This window comes from Ailuropoda melanoleuca, chromosome 4 (genome assembly GCF_002007445.2).
Source record: "Ailuropoda melanoleuca isolate Jingjing chromosome 4, ASM200744v2, whole genome shotgun sequence".
NCBI classification, from domain to species: Eukaryota; Metazoa; Chordata; class Mammalia; order Carnivora; family Ursidae; genus Ailuropoda; species Ailuropoda melanoleuca.
In genome coordinates, this window is record NC_048221.1 from 49,086,315 (window position 1) to 49,103,790 (window position 17,476).

General features: G+C 48.0%; 1 protein-coding gene across 7 annotated transcripts in view; it reads right to left on the reverse strand.

The window, feature by feature from the left end:
* SRGAP3 (SLIT-ROBO Rho GTPase activating protein 3) overlaps positions 1-17,476 on the reverse strand; it is a 250,454-nt gene that overhangs the window by 82,034 nt on the left and 150,944 nt on the right. For all 7 annotated transcript variants that reach the window (XR_004624758.1, XM_019800883.2, XM_034658695.1 and 4 more), the window contains exon 4: positions 4,842-4,904. Coding sequence is in view for 6 of the 7 variants with exons in the window: in XM_019800883.2 (XP_019656442.2) it covers positions 4,842-4,904 (63 nt within the window). In the remaining variant the exon portion in view is untranslated. The remainder of the gene's footprint in view (positions 1-4,841; positions 4,905-17,476) is intronic.

The following is a 17,476-nucleotide window of genomic DNA, read 5'->3' on the forward strand; positions in this document are numbered from 1 at the left end:
TGATGGAACCATGAATGGCCACAGACATGGAGGCGTCATTCCAGGAAGATTCCTGGCGAGCCTGGGATGGAGCTGGAGACAGAACCCAGGTTGCTGGGCTCCTAGTCTCAAGCTCTCTCCACCACATGCATCCCTGAGGGTGGACATCAGAAGGAGACGCCTTCACAAATATTTGCCTGGGGGCCCAGATTTGATTTCATACCCCTGAGCCCAGTGCAAAATCAAATCAAAGCCTGAGCAAGTGGAAAATAGTATCCATTCGCAACTCCAATCAGTGTCCACCTGTCACTAGTTGTGGCTGGGTGTGGACATTCCTCAGGCCCCCTCCACGTCACCCTGAGCCAAGTCTCAGGGGCCTCTTATGCAGCTGGGGGCCTGGAAGGCAGGCAGCCCTGCCTGGAGCACAGCATCTGAGCACAAAGAAAGGGCCACCCCGGGGGATGCTGCAGCATTTGTCGCTTCAAAACATGACAGATACATTTCATGATCTAGGACCATACTGAAAATCTGAACATATTTTTAACTAAATGATGAAAACACAGTGGGGTTTTTCATTGTCTGTTTGTTCTGTTTTTGGATCTTCTGGAAGGATTAGCACGTTGGCCCACACTCTCAACTTCTGACCTTTTCTCCTCCAGGCCAACATATGATTATCGAGGGCTATATTGTGTCAGGCTGACTGATGGGAGTTCAGGGAAAAACAGGGGAGGTGGGGTATGTATGTGTGGGGGGGTGTACACACACGCTCACACACACACCTGTGTTTGCACACATGCTGGCATGTTTTAGAAAGGAGGGCACCTCAAGGTGATGAAGACAGAGGGAAGGCTTCTTGAGTGAATGAATAAATGAACGAACGAATGAATGAATGAACAAAATGGCCAGTCCTGCAGTGTCCTCTGCACCCTAGTCTCAGATGGAGATAAGCCTTTTCCCTAAAGTGGGTGACAGATGGCCTTAGCATTTATCTCTATCATCCCCGAGCTCAGTTGTATCCCCTGACCACGACCCCTCCTCTAGAAAACATCTCGAGAACAAAAGTGAGGCTTCCTAGATAATCTTCTCAACATCATTTGTTCCTGCTTCCTAGATAATCTTCTCAACATCATTTGTTCCTCCATCAGCGGGGGTCATGACTCCAGGGCTAGGAGAGGAGGGGAAGCTGTGCAACCAGGCCTGGTCACTAGAAAGTGCTAGAAAGAAATGCCTACTAACGAAGCACGGGATTTGGGCTCCACGGTGCCAGTAGCAGCTGGGTGGCTGCTCCCCCAGCTGCAAGCATGCCCCTCTGCTCTAGGACTTGGCACATAACTCCCATCTAGAGGTGATGTTTAGTCTCCGTGCCTCCGCCATGGACTTGGCTGTGTGACTTGCTTTGGCCAATAGCCCATGTGCAAGTAGGACACAAGCAGAGGCGTGGAAGGTGCTGGCACGCTGGGCGTTTCCCACTTGGGGCTCTTTTTTGAATTGGCCAGAAAAGTGCGGTCGTGTCAGTGGTCCTACCTGAACTTGGCCCAGACTGCCAACCTACAAAATCACGAGCCAATGAAATGGTGGTTGTTTTAAGTCCCTGAGTTTCGACATAGTTTGTTGCGCAGCTACTGAAAATGCTACAAAGGCCTTAAGCAAGGTGCTTCCGCGTGTCCCAGTTTATGGGTAAAATGCGTTAAGTACATAGTACACGTGAAGCACCTACTACAGTGTGAGCGCTCGCGAAGTGGCCACGGTAGTTGCTACCCTTGTTTGGGCATCTGGTCCAAAGATGTTAACTGGCTTGGCCAAGCTGGTAGGTGGTGCAGCGAGACTTCAAACCCAGATCGGTCTGTAATCCGTTTGTTCCGCTGGCATCCTACCCCACCACCCCTGCAGAAAATTCGCTTTCTCCGCCTCTCTTCCCCTCTGCTTCTTTCATTCCGACCCCTCCAAAGGCACCGAGTTCAAACTCACCCTTGATGGCAGCAGCCCACCTGGACCCAGCACTTTTCTGAAGCCTCGGTCTCTCTTGCATGCACACACTCTCCCTCCCGTTTCTTCACTCAGGGAATAGGTGTGGCTCGCCTACTACGTGCCAGCACGGCCGTCAGCTCTGGGCCCACCACGGAGAACACAGGGTGGCCCTCACAGGGTTCACGGGGTTGGTGCCCTCCTTGGAGTCCACGTATCCAGCACGTAGCACGCTCTGTCTTGGCTGCTCCATCACCAGTTCACATACTTTACTCGTCTCCCCACCCGGATTCGAAACTCGTGAGCAGAACCACTTTCTTTCATTTATTCATACATCCCTCCCTCCTCTGCTTCAGCAAGCGCCCTGGGAACACTGGGGACATACAAGATACTTCAAAGATGAACTCCTGACACCTTCACAGCCCTCCGCGGGGCCTCTTGCAGCGCTGGGTCCGCAGCAGGCAGCCCCAAATGCTTGAATTGAAATGATTCCTGGGCAACCACTGAAGACCCTGTGTGCAGTCAATAAATGACTTGGGGGTGTGCTGCTGGCCCTCTGAGGTTCCATTCCCCCACAAGTGGCTCTAGGAGAGAACTAGGGAGGTGCTGGCCCTTCCCCCCCAGGCTGCCATGAGCACAGGCAGCCGGCCTGGTCTGAGCATTTGACACAAGCAGCGTTTCTCTCCAGCTGCCCTGCCCCGTGGCCAGCAGAGGCCAGTGTGCGTGGAGCACAGCTGGATTCGGGCCAGCGCGCTGGGCTCCATCCAGTTCACAGGCTGCCAGATCTGTTGATCACAGGTGAGACTGAGAGGGGCAGTGACCCACCAGAGGCCACACACTGGGTTCAAACTGATTCTCTGGGAGTTATGTGCCATGTTACTGACCAAGATCTGGCTCTTGGGACATTACCTGCCAACTGGGGACACGAGGATAACATGACAGGTTTTTTTAAACTGCTGTAAGAATTCAAAGCCCGGAGGGAATAGCTTTCCAAAGATGGAGTTTGGTCTGGCTTTGAAAAATTAGTATGACACACACAAGCAGAGAAGGAAAGAGGGCGATTGTAAGCAGGGGGAGCAGCTGGGGGAAAGAAGCAGAGCAGGGCAGTACTCGGGGTGTACAGAGGGCATGGAGGAGAGGAGCCCAGCTGGAACCCAGAGGAAAGGTTAGACACCTGGGTGGGAGTGGCTTGGGGGGGGGGTCCCTGGCACTGGGACCCAGGTGTTGAAATGCTACAGAGGAAAGTGATCCATTCAAGGCCGTGCCTGAGGAAGATAAGAAGGACCTAGACTGGGGAACATGGTCTGGCCAAGTGGTCTGCAGAATTCTGAGTAAGGAAGGCACATCTGGGGACCAGCTTTGCATGTTTATCACCACCCTTCCCCCACTGGGAAGGCACAACAGCTGGTTACACACTCGCCAGGGAGGCAGAAATCATGCTGATGGTATTATAAGAACTTCTGATACACTGCGCCTTGTTCTTTTTTCTACGCGTGGTTTACCTATCTGGTCTCCTTCAGCTCCCATAGGGTCTGCAAGAAGTAGGTGTTATGATTTCTGTTTAACAACTGAATTTGAGCCCAGGTCTCTAGCTTTAGGGTCTGTGCTTTCAACTGCTAGGCGACTGTCCCCCACAATGTCCAGCTGACTCAGTCGCTTGAGAAGCAGCAGTTCTTCCTTTCTCCTAAGCAATGACCCAGCTAAAAACTGTCCAGGGCTCAGGCTGTACTCCTTAACTTGAAATAATTAAAATGTGAGTTTCAGCTCTTACAGATTAACCTCTAGGAACTCTCGCCCCCATTTTACTAAGTGGGAGACTGAGGCCCACAGAAGCCCCATTGCTGGTTAGAATCTGAGACAGGAATTCCAACCTGAGATCCAGGCTCTTGGGCAAAAGCTCTCGGCCCCTGAGAGGGCCACTACCTGCTGGCCACACAGGACGTGACTACAGAAAGATCATAACACCAAAGAGAGGGGTCTTCTCATAGCCTGCTATTCTTTCCCTTCCTCTAATATAATTTTAGCAGCAGAATCCCCACTTTTAATGAGAAACTCTATAAGGAACCCCGACATACTTCAAATACAACAGCTTTTTTCCACCCTGTCTTTGGGGGTGAAGGGTCTGGAGCTCTCCCTGCAGGGGCTCCTTCACCCCACTCCCCTAGGTTGTCCCTGAGGCTCACCACATTCCTCCATAAAGAAGTCCAAGGGCCCTCAGGGCACAATCAGTAAATTCCTGCATCATAACTTGATGTGCCTGCATTCCACATTCCCTGACCCTCTCAGATTCTAATACCCATTACAAGTTCAGTTAGACCTTGCCTCCATGTAGGTAGCAAGGTCAGTTCTGGGCCAAGCTGTAATGTTCTGAAATCATTCCTTGGAAATGACAAGGCATGCTCACCCCATTCACCTCATGTGATTCCTCAGAACAGTGCTCCATTCTGCAGAGGAGAATGCTTTCACCCAGAGGAGCTACATATCTGCCTAAGTTTCCATCACCAGTAGGGAGCAGACCTCAACTTCAGCCCATTGCATCTGACCCCAAACCCACGGTCCTGCCTCCGGAGGTTTTGTGTCCATGCTGTCCCCGCCTTCACCTTGGGTCTTCTGCTTTGGTAGGTAACACATTCCCATCGCTGGACGGTCATGTAGGTCTCTTGTGAACGTATACAAACTAAACATGCCCAGGGCCCCACCCCAGGTATACAGAATCAGAAGCCAGGGTTGTAATTACATCCCACGTTGACGACCCCCCCCACCCCCCAATCAGGCATAAGACACAGCAAAAATGCCTAGGCTCATCCCAGGTCTCTGGTTAGGCTCCCGTTGGCTCCTGGTGCTGAAGAAAGGGGACCCGATCCCAAGCCCAGCAGCAAAGCCTGAGCAGGACTTACCGTGTAGAGCTCGTTGGTGACCTTCAGGAGCTCCTCGTGCATCTGCAGGCCGATCTCCTTGCTCTGGAATATGGGAGAACAAATGTCAGAGGGGAGAAGGTCACTGGTTGCACTGACCAATGTTGTTTTCAACACGGAAAGGGCAGGAATACTCGGGATGGGGTGGGGATGGGTACAGAAATCAACATAAACCTTATTGATCTAGACTTGAATTACTCAACTTGTATCCATGAAACAAATCCACAGGGAGAGGTTCCTTGCAAAAGGAATTTCCTGGCCAAATAAGTGGGGGAGCCTTATACCTCCCTGCCTTGGTGGTTCGTACAGACGTCACCATGTTAACGATCCTAAGAAGCCCACAGCCAAATCAGTCTGTTCATCTTTCTGTAATTCTCCGGGTGGATCCTAAGCTGATGTGACCAGAGTATGTGTCCCTAGCTCAATGCTCATTAGCACCTCATGAGAGTGGGGTTCCACAGAACACAGTTTGGGGAATAATGATCTAGCACCTCAATTCGTCATGAACAGTAGAGGTTAACAGACAGCCTAGTGGAGCACGAGGCAGGAGATCAAGGTTGTTGCCTCCAAGGCATCACTGACTGGCCATGTGGCCTTGGAGCCTTACTTGCCACATCTATAAAATAAGAAGCTTACATTAGAGCACCACCTCCCAAAGCTTGGTCTGGGGGTCACTACTGAGTGCCACACTAAAAAAGAGGCAGAGGCTTCTGTAAGCAAATGTGTTTGGGAAAAGCTAGCTGAACCAAGGGAGACAAGTTTTCTTACTACGGGACTTTTCAGAGACGTTCACAGCCTCATGTATGTGCACTTTCTAAGGAGAGCTGTGGTATATGGTTTAGGTGATCTCAATCCTTTTTCCGTGGAATGACTTACACATTTAGTATATTGAGAGAGACAATTCAGAAAACAAGGAACAAATTATCTCCAGGTCCCACCCAGCCTGAAGGGTCTAGGATTCTATGTTATGTAAGGCTTATTATTATTATTACTATATTATCATTATGTTGTTGTTTAATATTCTCCCTGTTTGCCTGGACTATCATGCGACGTTTCCATGTTGAAAATGGGAGCCCTGCAAGTCAAAAATACAAGAAATGACATGTCTTAGCAAGGATGTAGTGAAAATGGAACCCTCGTGCACTGTTGGTGAGAATGCAAACTGCTGCAGTCACTGTGGAAAGCAGTAGGGATGGTTCCTTAAAAAATTAAAAATAGAACTACCATATGGTTCAGTAAGCCCACTACTGGGTATTTACCCAAAGAAAATGAAACCACTAATTCTAAAAGATGTATGCAACCCTATATTTACTGCAACATTATTTACAATAGCCAAGATATGGAAGTAGTCCAAGTGCGCCCTCATGAATGGATGAAAATGTGGTATTCATGTACAATGGAATGCTATTCAGCCATCAAAAAGAATGAAATCTTGCCATTTGCAACAACGTGGAGGGGCCTAGAGGGTATTATACTAAATGAAATAAGTCAGTCAGAGAAAGACAAATACCATATGATTTCACTCATATGTGGAATTTAAGAAACAAAACAAACAAAGAAAAAAGAGACAACCCCCCCAAAACAGACTCTTAAATACAAAGAACAAACTGGTGGTTGCCAGAGGGGAGGGGGTTAAGGGATGGTGAAATAGGTGATGGGGATTAAGAGTGCACTTATCGTGATGAACACTGGTGTATAGAATTGCTGAATCGTTATTTTGTACACCTTAAACTAACATAACACTGTGCATTAATTATACTTGAAAGAAAGAAAGAAAGAAAGAAAGAAAAGAAAGAAAGAAAGAAAGGAAGGAAGGAAGGAAGGAAGGAAGGAAGGAAGGAAGGAAGGAAGGAAGGAAGGAAGAAAACGGGAGCCCTGATCTCTACTCCCTAAGAGCCAAGTCATCCTGCTCCCCTTTCAGCTCCCTCAGCTCAAGCATGACCAGTGACTGATGGGCAGAGACCAACCTTCCTCCCTCCCCCATAGAGGTCAGGAGGCCCCAGACTCAGCAATAGCAGAGGAAGGCTCAGGACCAGACATGATGCCTTCCTGGGCTCCTTTTCCTACCTCATAGCCTTTCTCTGTTTCTGGTACTGCAATTGCCAGTAATCAGCCATCTAAATGTCTCTTAAAAGACAGACAAAGTGCTGGGCAGTCCAGAGATCCACTTAGACCTCCCTGCAGCTTTGGTGGCTAAAGATAAGGGACCCAAACCACAGCAGAGCCTAAGCAGAAAATCCTGTGTGGAGCTCCCAGGGGGACCTTCAGTCGCATCCCGTGCACCTGCAGTGGTGTTCAATGAACCCAACCAGTTATGCCCATCTTCTTCTATTCCTGATTCTCACAAGGAAGTGGACAGTCTGCGCCTCAGTTTCCCCTGTGGCCCCTCTCCCTGACTTTTGCCTCTCTGACTGGACTCTGAACTCTCTGACACCCTCCAGTGGCCTCCTCTCAGTCCTCAGTCTCACCAAGCTCTCTGACATGCAACACCCAGTTTCTTATGCATTTATTTTTATGATCTAACTTTTTTTGATAGGTAGTTGAAGGCACACGGTTAAAGAAACTCTAACAGCCAGCAAGGTAAAATGTAAAAAGTACGTCTCCCAAGCTCCCAGAATCTCACCCAGAGGCAACTGCCATTAGAAGTTTCTTTTGATACCTTCCAGAAACTGTCTATGAATATACAAACACACATTCGGGTACTGTATATATATATATATATTTAACACCAATGGAAGTATTCTATACCCATCTTTTCATCTTGCTTTTTTCCACCTAAACATATTTTGAGATTTTCCCTTTGCAGCCATGGAGGTCCTGCATCCTCCTTTTTTTTTTTTTTTAAGATTTTATTTATTTGACAGAGTGAGATACAGCGAGAGCGGGAACACAAGCAGGCAGAGTGGGAGAGAGAGAAGCAGGCTTCCCACTGAGCAGGGAACCCGATGCCGGGCTCCATCCCAGGACCGTGGGATCATGACTTGAGCCGAAGGCAGACGCTTAAAGACTGAGCTACCCAGGCACCCCCGGCTGAGCCACCCAGGTGCCCCTGCATCCTCCTTTTTTAACAGCTGCTTGGTTCCATATAGCAGATGTGTCATAATTCATTAAACAGCTCCATAGCAATGGACATTTACGTTGTCTCCAATCTCTTCACATTTCAGACAATGATGTGGTGAACATCCTTGTACCCTGTCACTGTGCAACATGAGCAGAGATCCCTGTCTGATAAATTCTTAGAAGCAGCTCTGTCAGGAGAGCCCTGCCTCTCAAACTCCCACCAGCCTTGCCTTCTCAGACCCTGCCCCAGCCAGCCCCCCACACACTCCTGACTCCAGCTGATACTTCTCAGTGACCTGCAGCCATGTCACCATTTTGGTAGTCCTCTCCTGGGCTCTGTCCTGAAGTACTTGGAGCCCCAGCTCAAAGACCTTTAGCTCTGGCTATTGCAAAACAATCCAGTTCGAATGTCTCATCATCATACCAAACTCAAATTATCCAAAATCAAACCTGAAATTTCCCCCATCCCCTTGAATTTGGTCAATGAGATAATATCATCCCAAGCATGGTAATGGGAAACCTCAGAGTTATTTCTGAAAAAAAAAATTTTTTTTTGTCCTTCCCCTTCAATCCGAACTGTCACTGTGCCCTGCCCTCGAACTGCTCCCCGATATCCATTCCAGCACCCTTTCGGCTTCTTAAAAGAGCCATGAATTTGGCTCTGTATTGATTCCTCCAGCTGAGTTCTTTCACGGAAGCTGACCTCCTCCCAACTCGAGATGGAGGATTATTCCGGTATGCACTATTAGTCCAGGGCTGAGCATGTGACTTAATTGGATGAAAGAGAACAACCTAGATGGTTGAGGGAAGGTTTTAGCTTTTCTACCAAGCACTCCAGTTGCTACCAGCAGGCCCTTTAGGACCCAAAGAGGAAGCAACCTTGGGTAGCAGACCAAAAGAAATATGGCTCTTTCATGAGCTGCTGAGAAACTGGTTCCACTGAACCCAGAGCCTGCCTCCCAGTCAAATTCCACTTCTGTGGTTTTGCTGGTTAAGCGACTTGAAGCTACAGTTTTCTTTTACCTGCAGCCAAAAGCATCCTAAGCATCTGGGACCACCAGTCCCAGAACAAGCACATCATCGTTGCGGGACCCAGACTGCTAAAGCTGTGCCTTAACTAAGTCCCTAACTCCGGTCCCCAGTTCTGCATGCCTGTGCCAGTGTCATTTTGTATTTTATTTCCCCCAGGGACTCCTCAATCCCTACAAGATCAAGACCCAGCTCTTTAGGCTTGACTTCTGAGGTTCTGTGTGATTAGCAGAGGCCTGGTTATACAGTAAAGAGGGCTGAATTTTGGAGCCAGAGACTAGGATGGGAGGTGGGGCTTTAAGCCATTAAACCTTTGGACATCTCAGCTTCCCCGTGTGTAAAAGAAGCACCTACTTCTGTCCTTCTTTGCACTTTAAAGGAAGTGTAATGATCTTGCTTGTTTACATGTTAATTCATTGATCATTTGTTTCCCCCAGTTGAACGTAAGCCACATGAGCACAAAGAGATTTTTCTCTCTGATGGCAGATGCTCAGATATCCCAGCTGCTGGGAGGGCTAGCAGCCGACTGCCCCCAGCCAAGAGCACCCTTCAAGGATGGCCTCGGTAGACAAGGTGACATCCCTTCCAAGGACTGACAGGTTCTGCTGAAGACAAATGTGGCGGGAGGGGGACATAGAGGTCTGCCTCTCCCCTATCAATTGGAACAGCTCTAAAGGGCTGCTCCATCTTTAGAACTGCTCATAGAGCTGTTCAAGATATCTAGCAAGGCTGCCTGCAGCATGGCTTGACTTCGCCCTGCTCCTTCCCAAGGTGTGCACCCCAAGAATGCTCCCTCACCATTCTGCTAGATACTAATTTCGGCCATCTCAGAGTCTGCTTCCTGGGTTTCCCATTGCCATGTCCCTGCATATCACAGAGCCTGTGGCATGGTGGGTGCTCATTAAATATGTTTGTTGAATGAGTCTGTGAATGAATGAAGTGAACATTCCTCTAGCCTCAGTTTTTTTATCTGTAAAAGTAGGATGATGTCCTAAGTGTCACAGAGGCCCTGTGAGGATACAGAGAGATGACATTTATGGGAGCACCCGGCACCGGGCCAGGCACAGATGAAGAGCCAGCACCACAGGCTGAGTGGACACCCACTAGATGCCAGAGATAAAGCTAGCAAGTTGCCCAGAAAAGAAACGTAAAGCTGAATTTTTAATTAGCTTTTCCCTTCAGAATCTCCAAGTTTGGCAGGTCAAGTGTCAAGAACATAAATAAGACAGGAGACACACAGAGCTATAGAGGGAGAAAGATGAAGTGATATGGGATGAAGTGGTGAAGCGGATGGGGGAGTACCACCAGAACCATCTCACTTTGCATGAATGGCCAGAGATGGCATTCTAGGCGGGGCGCACGGCCTGAGTAAGGGCAAGAGACCAGGCCTAGGGCAAAGTTTGGTTTGCAAAGAGAGGCTCACAGCAACACAATAGCAGAAAGTAAGCTTGAAATGGAGGCTGGGTCAGATCACCAAGGCTAATGGAGTGCAGGCTTCATTCGGAGTGGAGCTGGGAGCCACAGAAGGTTTCTGAGTGGGACGGAATAGTGACCAGAACGGTGCCTGAGACAGATGAAGACACCGCTGTGAGGTGGGTGGACAGCAGGAGGAGGGCTGCAGGTCTGGTTCTTGTGTTTTCTCCGAGGGATGGTAAGCCTCCAGAGGGAACCCGCCTGAGTCCCTGCTCACCTGCCCTGCAGCACCACGCACGGGCTGGCCACAGAGCGAGCCCTCAGCAAATCGTTACTGGACTGCACAGAACTCAGGGACATTTTATTTTGTTATGGTTGGGAAGGGAAATACTCTCAACTACACTTCCAGAAACTACTGAATGAGGAGCCCAAACCAAACATTCCACCAGGAACAGGAGGCCAAAACCCTGATAACATCTGACAGACCATCACACCCAGCCCTTGGGGACCCAAGTGGCAATGTATTAGCACTCATTGTCTGAATTTCTAGCATGACTTTCATGCCTGTAGAGGTTGGGGGTGGCAGGCTGCTTTTCTACAAGAAATGTGCACACTGTAGAAAACAATTCTACCTGACCAACAAGGGCCCAGCCACAGCTGCCAGGGCTCCTCGGGGTTGAAGGGCAGAGCCTTGTCTCTCCGACCCAAATAAGTCTGTAAAAATCAGGTGGCAGGTATCTCCAGCCCTGCCTTTTTCTTCCACCCACAACTCACGCCAGTTCAACTTCCTTTCTGGCCACATAACTCTGCGGTGGGAGCGGTGGCACGCGCATTGAAGCGGGGTTAGCAGCATCCTGGGCCTCTAACCACTAGATGCCAGTAGCATTCTCCACCCCCACCCCAAGCTGGGACAAAGAAGATGATCTCAGATGCAGCCAAATGTTCCCTGGGGTGCAAAACCGCCCTGGGTGAGAACCACAGCTCTAGACCAAGGACTCCAAGTGGCAGCTCTTCTCTGGCCTACAGACATGTTTTATTTGGCCTTTCAGTGTTTTCAAAAATCTGACTTGTTTCTTCAGCATCTAAAAAATCAGGAAATTCCCTTTACAAGTCTTGATTTTCAGCTTCTCTTGAAAAACTAGAAGACCTGGCAATACCAAGTCCCTACTTGGAGTATGGCTCCCCTGTAGGTGAGGCTTGTGCTCTCTGGTTGTCCACGGTGCCCAGCATCTCCCTTCACCCGTCCACGCCACCCACTGGCCCATGGAGGCATCTGAGTTTGTGACCTAGAAACCAGGGGGGTCTGTAGGGTCTCTCAGAGGGTGGCCCTCTGAATCCCCTGGCACCCGTCAAGGACGGCAATCCCAGACATGCTAAGATGGACCTGGGAGAGTGCCTTTTTTACAAGTGCCCTGCTCCTATCCTGACACTTGAGAGCCACTGAAGAGTCTGGCTCCTGAGACCCAACCTCCTGGCTCCCCCATGGCCCCTGACACCACTGCCTGCTGTGAGTTCTCAGAGCCCCCGTACCTATCCTCCTGCCTGCACCACCTCCTCTTGTACCTCTGTGGCCAACTCCTCACCTGGCTTCAGTTCAATCTACACAAGCTTTTACTGAATTGATTTACTGAATTAGATAACAGCCTCAACTAGGTACTAAAGACCCAAAGCTGAAAGAGATATGGTCCCTGCTTTATCAACAGCAGCTAGCATTTATGAAGTACTTTCCATGTGCTGAATACTGTCCAAGGACCCTTCCATACATTATCTAATGAAACCTTGAAGGTAGGTATTATTATTATGCCCACTTGACAGACAAGGCTGGAGGATCAGAAGGGTGGAGCGACTTGCCCCGGGTTGCACAGCTAAGAAGTCGCAGACTCCAGAGATGGCACTTGTCATGCCTTTCTGTGGCCTGCTTCTGCAGGGCTTAGCATGAGATGCAGGCACGCAGATGAAAGAAGCCATTGCAATGCTGTGAGAGCGATGAGTCCAGGCCACAAAGAAGGTATGAAGGAGGGTGTGCCCTCTGGCAGGACACCACCTGCCTGTCCAATGCACTTTCCCACCGTCTGTGCAGGAATCTACATCCCTGGCCCTCATTCCCACTTGCAGGCAGACCCAGTTCTCCTTAGCCTGGTCCTTCTTGGCCCACCTGCCCTGCTAGAAAGAAATGAGCCATGATGACCACCTCTCACTTCTCCCTTTCTCCTTCTGATAACAGTAGATGAGATATGGTGGGACTGACCCCGGCTTAACATCATCATACAGGATGGTCCATCAGTCCTGGGACCCAGTGTGACCAAGTGCTCCAGCACCTTGTGTCTAGTGACTGGGTCAGAGACAGAAATGTTTTCCAGGCTGAGCCCATGAGAATCTTCCCCAGGAGCTTTCTAACAACCACACTCTCAGATCCTCGTTCCTCTGGGGTTGCTAAGCTAGGATGTCAGGAGGCTTGGGCTTGTCTGCAGCCATCTTGCCCACCATGAGGAGAGCTGAGGCCTTGACAACAGGATCTGTGTCTAGATCTAGTGAAGCCTAAACAAGACTCTACCTCTGAACTTTCAGTTTAAAGGATCCAATCAATTGTCATTTTTGCTGATGTGAAAGAATACTGATATAATCTGTGCTTGTGTCAGTCTGAATATACCAGAATGCCAGAGCAAGACAGCCACCTGAAAACCCTCCACCAAGCACAAGCTTTGTTGCAAAAGGACCAATTCCAACCACAGCATAAGCTCCTTAAAGGCTGGGACTGTGGCTTCCTGTAGTTCTGATCACAAGGACTTGCATACAGAAGAGCTCTATAAATGCCTGTTTATGAGCTAATATGCAGAAGCAATAGGAAGGGAGTAAAAGTTGGTCATCGTTGAATCTCTCTAATTTTTTTCCAAAAAACCCACACGTTCGTGTCAATGTGGGATCAGCTGGCAAAATTTTTTTTAACACAACAGTTCCTGAGTGAAATCAATTTCTTTGCTCTGTGAAAACCTTGCCATGGGTGATTGATTTATTTTTCAGTGCAGGGCTAATCATGCTTTTGGGGTCCTATATTATAGGTACTACGACTTTTTGAGCTGTATTTGAAAAGTTCTATTTTTATTTATTTTTTTAACATTTTATTTATTTGTCGGAGGGGAGAGCACAAGCAGGGGAAGCAGCTGGCAGAGGGAGAAGCAGGCTCCTCAATGAGCAAGGAGCCCGATGCGGGACTCGATTCCAGGACCCTGGGATCATGACCTGAGCCGAAGGCAGTCTCCTACACAACTGAGCCACCCAGGCACCCCAAGTTCTATTTTTAAAAAGCAAACTAATAGATGGGTCATTTCCAGTGCTCAAGTCTAGAAAAAAAATAGCATCCTAAAATGTTGGGGTTTAATGACAAGACTCCCTCCACTTGTCTAAAAGGAGGCCATTCCAAACAGTCCTCAAGAAAATGTTAAAGCCAGGAGTGAGGTGGAGGCTTCCTCAGCTCTCACTTATCCACAGGGCCTCCCTTCCACCTGGGCAGGGCTGTTCCAGCAAGGTTTATCTCTCTTTGCTCGACTAGATGTTCTCACGTTGGGCAATCTTTGGGGACAGTTCATAGTTTTCCTAGTTCTGGGGTTCCAAGCAAACAATAGTAAACAAATGAACAAAACTAAATAAAACAAAATTTTTTCTCTCCTTTAGTTCTAAATCCCACTGTGTTTCCACCCTCCTGCTTGTTTTCTAAGCAAATAACAAAACTTGAGACCCACAGATGTTCTCTATTTAAATATATGATATATGTACCACTGGCCATCTCCCAGAGCAATTATGCTCTTATTTCCCAAGCAAAGGCTGAAAAGGCGTGTCTCAGAGGGATGGAGCTTCTCTAGTGTGTCCTGGAAGGTCAGCTTATCCCTGGAAACAGTTTGGACAGCTAGCTGGCTGTTTCTCCCAGCTGTGTCCTAGCTTGCCAATAACTGCGCTGTGGGCATTCTGCCACGTCACAGCCCCTTGTCCCCAAACATCATCCGTAACCTACTCTCTGCTCCACCTTCCATCTGAACCCTCATTACTCTTCCCCTCTCCTCCATTGTCGTCTCTTCCCTGATCCTGGACACCTCCCTGCTTTTCTTCCTCTTCCCACACTAGTCTATGTCTCCTGGAGCTGCAGCTCTAAATGCTGTCATCTGCATGTCTACGCAAAAGTCTGGAATGCACACTGGAGCCCTGACTCTTCCCCTGTTGCTGGGGCTGGGATGAGACTGCAGGAAGCAGGAAGACCTGGGGACCACTCATCAGAGGTTCTTGGCAGTGGTGGGCTCCAGCGATGCATACCCCAGAGGCTGGCAATATCACTGTCTTCCCCCTGTAATCATTCCCAGCATCTCTCTGGGATGCTGTTTGCACTGAGCGCTTCCATTCTTACAATAACAGGTCTGAGGAAGTCCAAGCATACCTTGGAGGAATGACTACAAACAAGTGACCTGACAGGCTAGGAGTTTCTGGATCTCTACTAGTAATACCAAATATTATTATGAATAATACTTATTATCATTGTTAATAATAATGCTTAGGACTATTACTACTACTACTACTTGTCAGTATAGATAATGACAATAACAATACCTATTGTTCATTGATCTCGCATGTACCACGCCCAATGACACCAGCTTTACAGCTGACATCTCACTTAAGCCTAATATCAGCCCTCTACGGGAGGCACAATCATTAAACTACCACCCCCCCTTTAGAGATTAGGACACAGGAGCTCAGGGAGGGTGAGTCATTTGCCCAAGACCATAGAGCTGGTAGACATGATTCCCTCAAGCATTCCATACTGCTGCCTCCACTGGGAGAGTTAGCACTCTCTGAGCCTTTAGAATTTTTTTCCCCAAACATTCCAAAATAATTGTAAAACATGGATACTCCTCTGCCTTTAGTATAAAAGGCACACTGACATTTACAAGGCTCTGCTTTGGATCTTCATAAATATCAGATAACACACAGTGCCCAGTGCCATTTCACAGAATCTTCTGTTATCTGTGATCGAGTCCCTCCCCTCCCCCTGGCCTCCAGGTCAAGGCAGAAGGAGATGGGGTGGAACGCTGGCCTAAGTCTCTGTGGAAGCAGATCATATTCAGGAGTACTCTTTCTGGACTATGTCCCTGATGTCAGCCTACTTTTTTTNTTTTTTTTTTTTTTTTTTTTTTTTTTTTTTTTTTTTTTTTGGCCATGAATCTCTTACAGATGAGGAGAGAAAAATTTGGAGTGAAAGAAGGGGAGTCTGTGTCCTGGGCTATCTTCCTAAAAAGCTATCTTCCTAAAAAACCAGTACCTATGAAAACCCGAAACCACTGAGTTTTGAGTTGTTTTTTCCCCTCTCTACATGATCTACAAGGTGAATAGAAATGTTGTCAGGCTTATTCGTTGGATTCAAAACATTATTAATCGCTTATTACTGCTGCATCCCTGACCCAAGACATCACTTTCACTTCCTTGTCATTTCATCATCTGATCTTCTTTTTTTTTTTTTTTAAAGATTTTATTTATTTATTTGACAGAGATAGAGACAGCCAGTGAGAGAGGGAACACAAGCAAGGGGAGTGGGAGAGGAAGAAGCAGGCTCATAGCGGAGGAGCCTGATGTGGGGCTCGATCCCATAACGCTGGGATCATGCCCTGAGCCGAAGGCAGACGCCCAACCGCTGTGCCACCCAGGCGCCCCTCATCATCTGATCTTCTATTTCATTTGCATTGTCTGTGAACAAGATGTCATGAGGATTGCGTTGGCACTTCAAAAATGTTTGTACCCGGGGCGCCTGGGTGGTTTAGTCAGTTAAGCATCCAACTCTTGACTTTGGCTCAGGTTGTGATCTCAGGGTCATGGCATCAAGCCCTGCAGCAGGCTCTGTACTCCAGGCAGAGTCAGCTTGTTCCTCTCCCTCTGCTCCCCGCCCCAACTTGTGCTGTCTCTCTAATAAAGAAATAAATAAAATCTTTGGAAAAGAAATGTCCCCACCCATCTATCTACCACCTTTGCACCCATTCACCCATCCACCAATCTACTCATCCACCCAACTCCTCATCCATTTATCAATCCACCCATCTACCCGTGAGCCTACCCATCCACCTCTCCACTTGCCCATCCATCCCCTCCTTGCTTTGTATTCCCATATTACCCTCCCTGATCCAGCCCCTGCTACCCTTCACCACCAATCTGTGTACCAGTGTGCATGTGTAATAACATAACTGCTCTCCCTGGGTCCAGCGTCTCTCTTTCAAAGCCATCAGATACACCAAATTAATCATCCTTAAACTTGGCTCTGATTATGTCATCCCCTAAGCAAGAACCTTCAGTGGTTTTCCAGTGTGTAGAAAATAAAGCCCAACTTCTCATCCTGACATCCAAGGGCTTCCTTCATCTGTCTCCAACTGGCCTTTCCTCCCCCCCGCCTTAATTTCAGTTCTCCAATATTTTAAAACGTACAGAAGAGTAGAGAGAAGAATAACAAATGCTCATGAACATGCCATCCAAACTGGATTCTTCCATTTTGGCTTCAAAACTACTCTTAGAAAGAAAAATGTTACAATATTCAGATACAACTGGAGCGTTCTTTGTCCCCTTCCTTCCTCCCTTATTTCTCACTGCTACTCTGCAGCTAGTGTGTCCTCTTACACAGCCCACCTTTGCATGGCTTCAGGTCACACAGGTGTCTAACAGTATAAACAATATGAACTATTACTTTCTGTTTTAACTTGTTTAAAAACGTCATAGCTCACCTCGCTTTTTTCACCCAGCATTGCATTTTCCAGTTTTATCCACATTGATACATATAGATGTAAGTCCTTCATCTTCAGGACTGTATGCTATTCCATTATATGACTATCTATAGCTTATTTAGCCATCCCCTTCGTGATGGACATTTAGGTGATTTTTCTTTGTTTCTTTACTATAAACACTATTGTAGCAAACTTCCTCATACAGGGTGTGTGTGTGTGTGTGTGTGTGTGTGTGATGCTAGAATATTTTTATAGATTATACTTAGAAGTGGAACTGATCGGTCATAGGGCATATGCCTCTCCCTTCACTGTTGCTAGGTACTGCCCAATTGTTTTCCAAAGGGGCTGGACCAATTTGCATGTTTA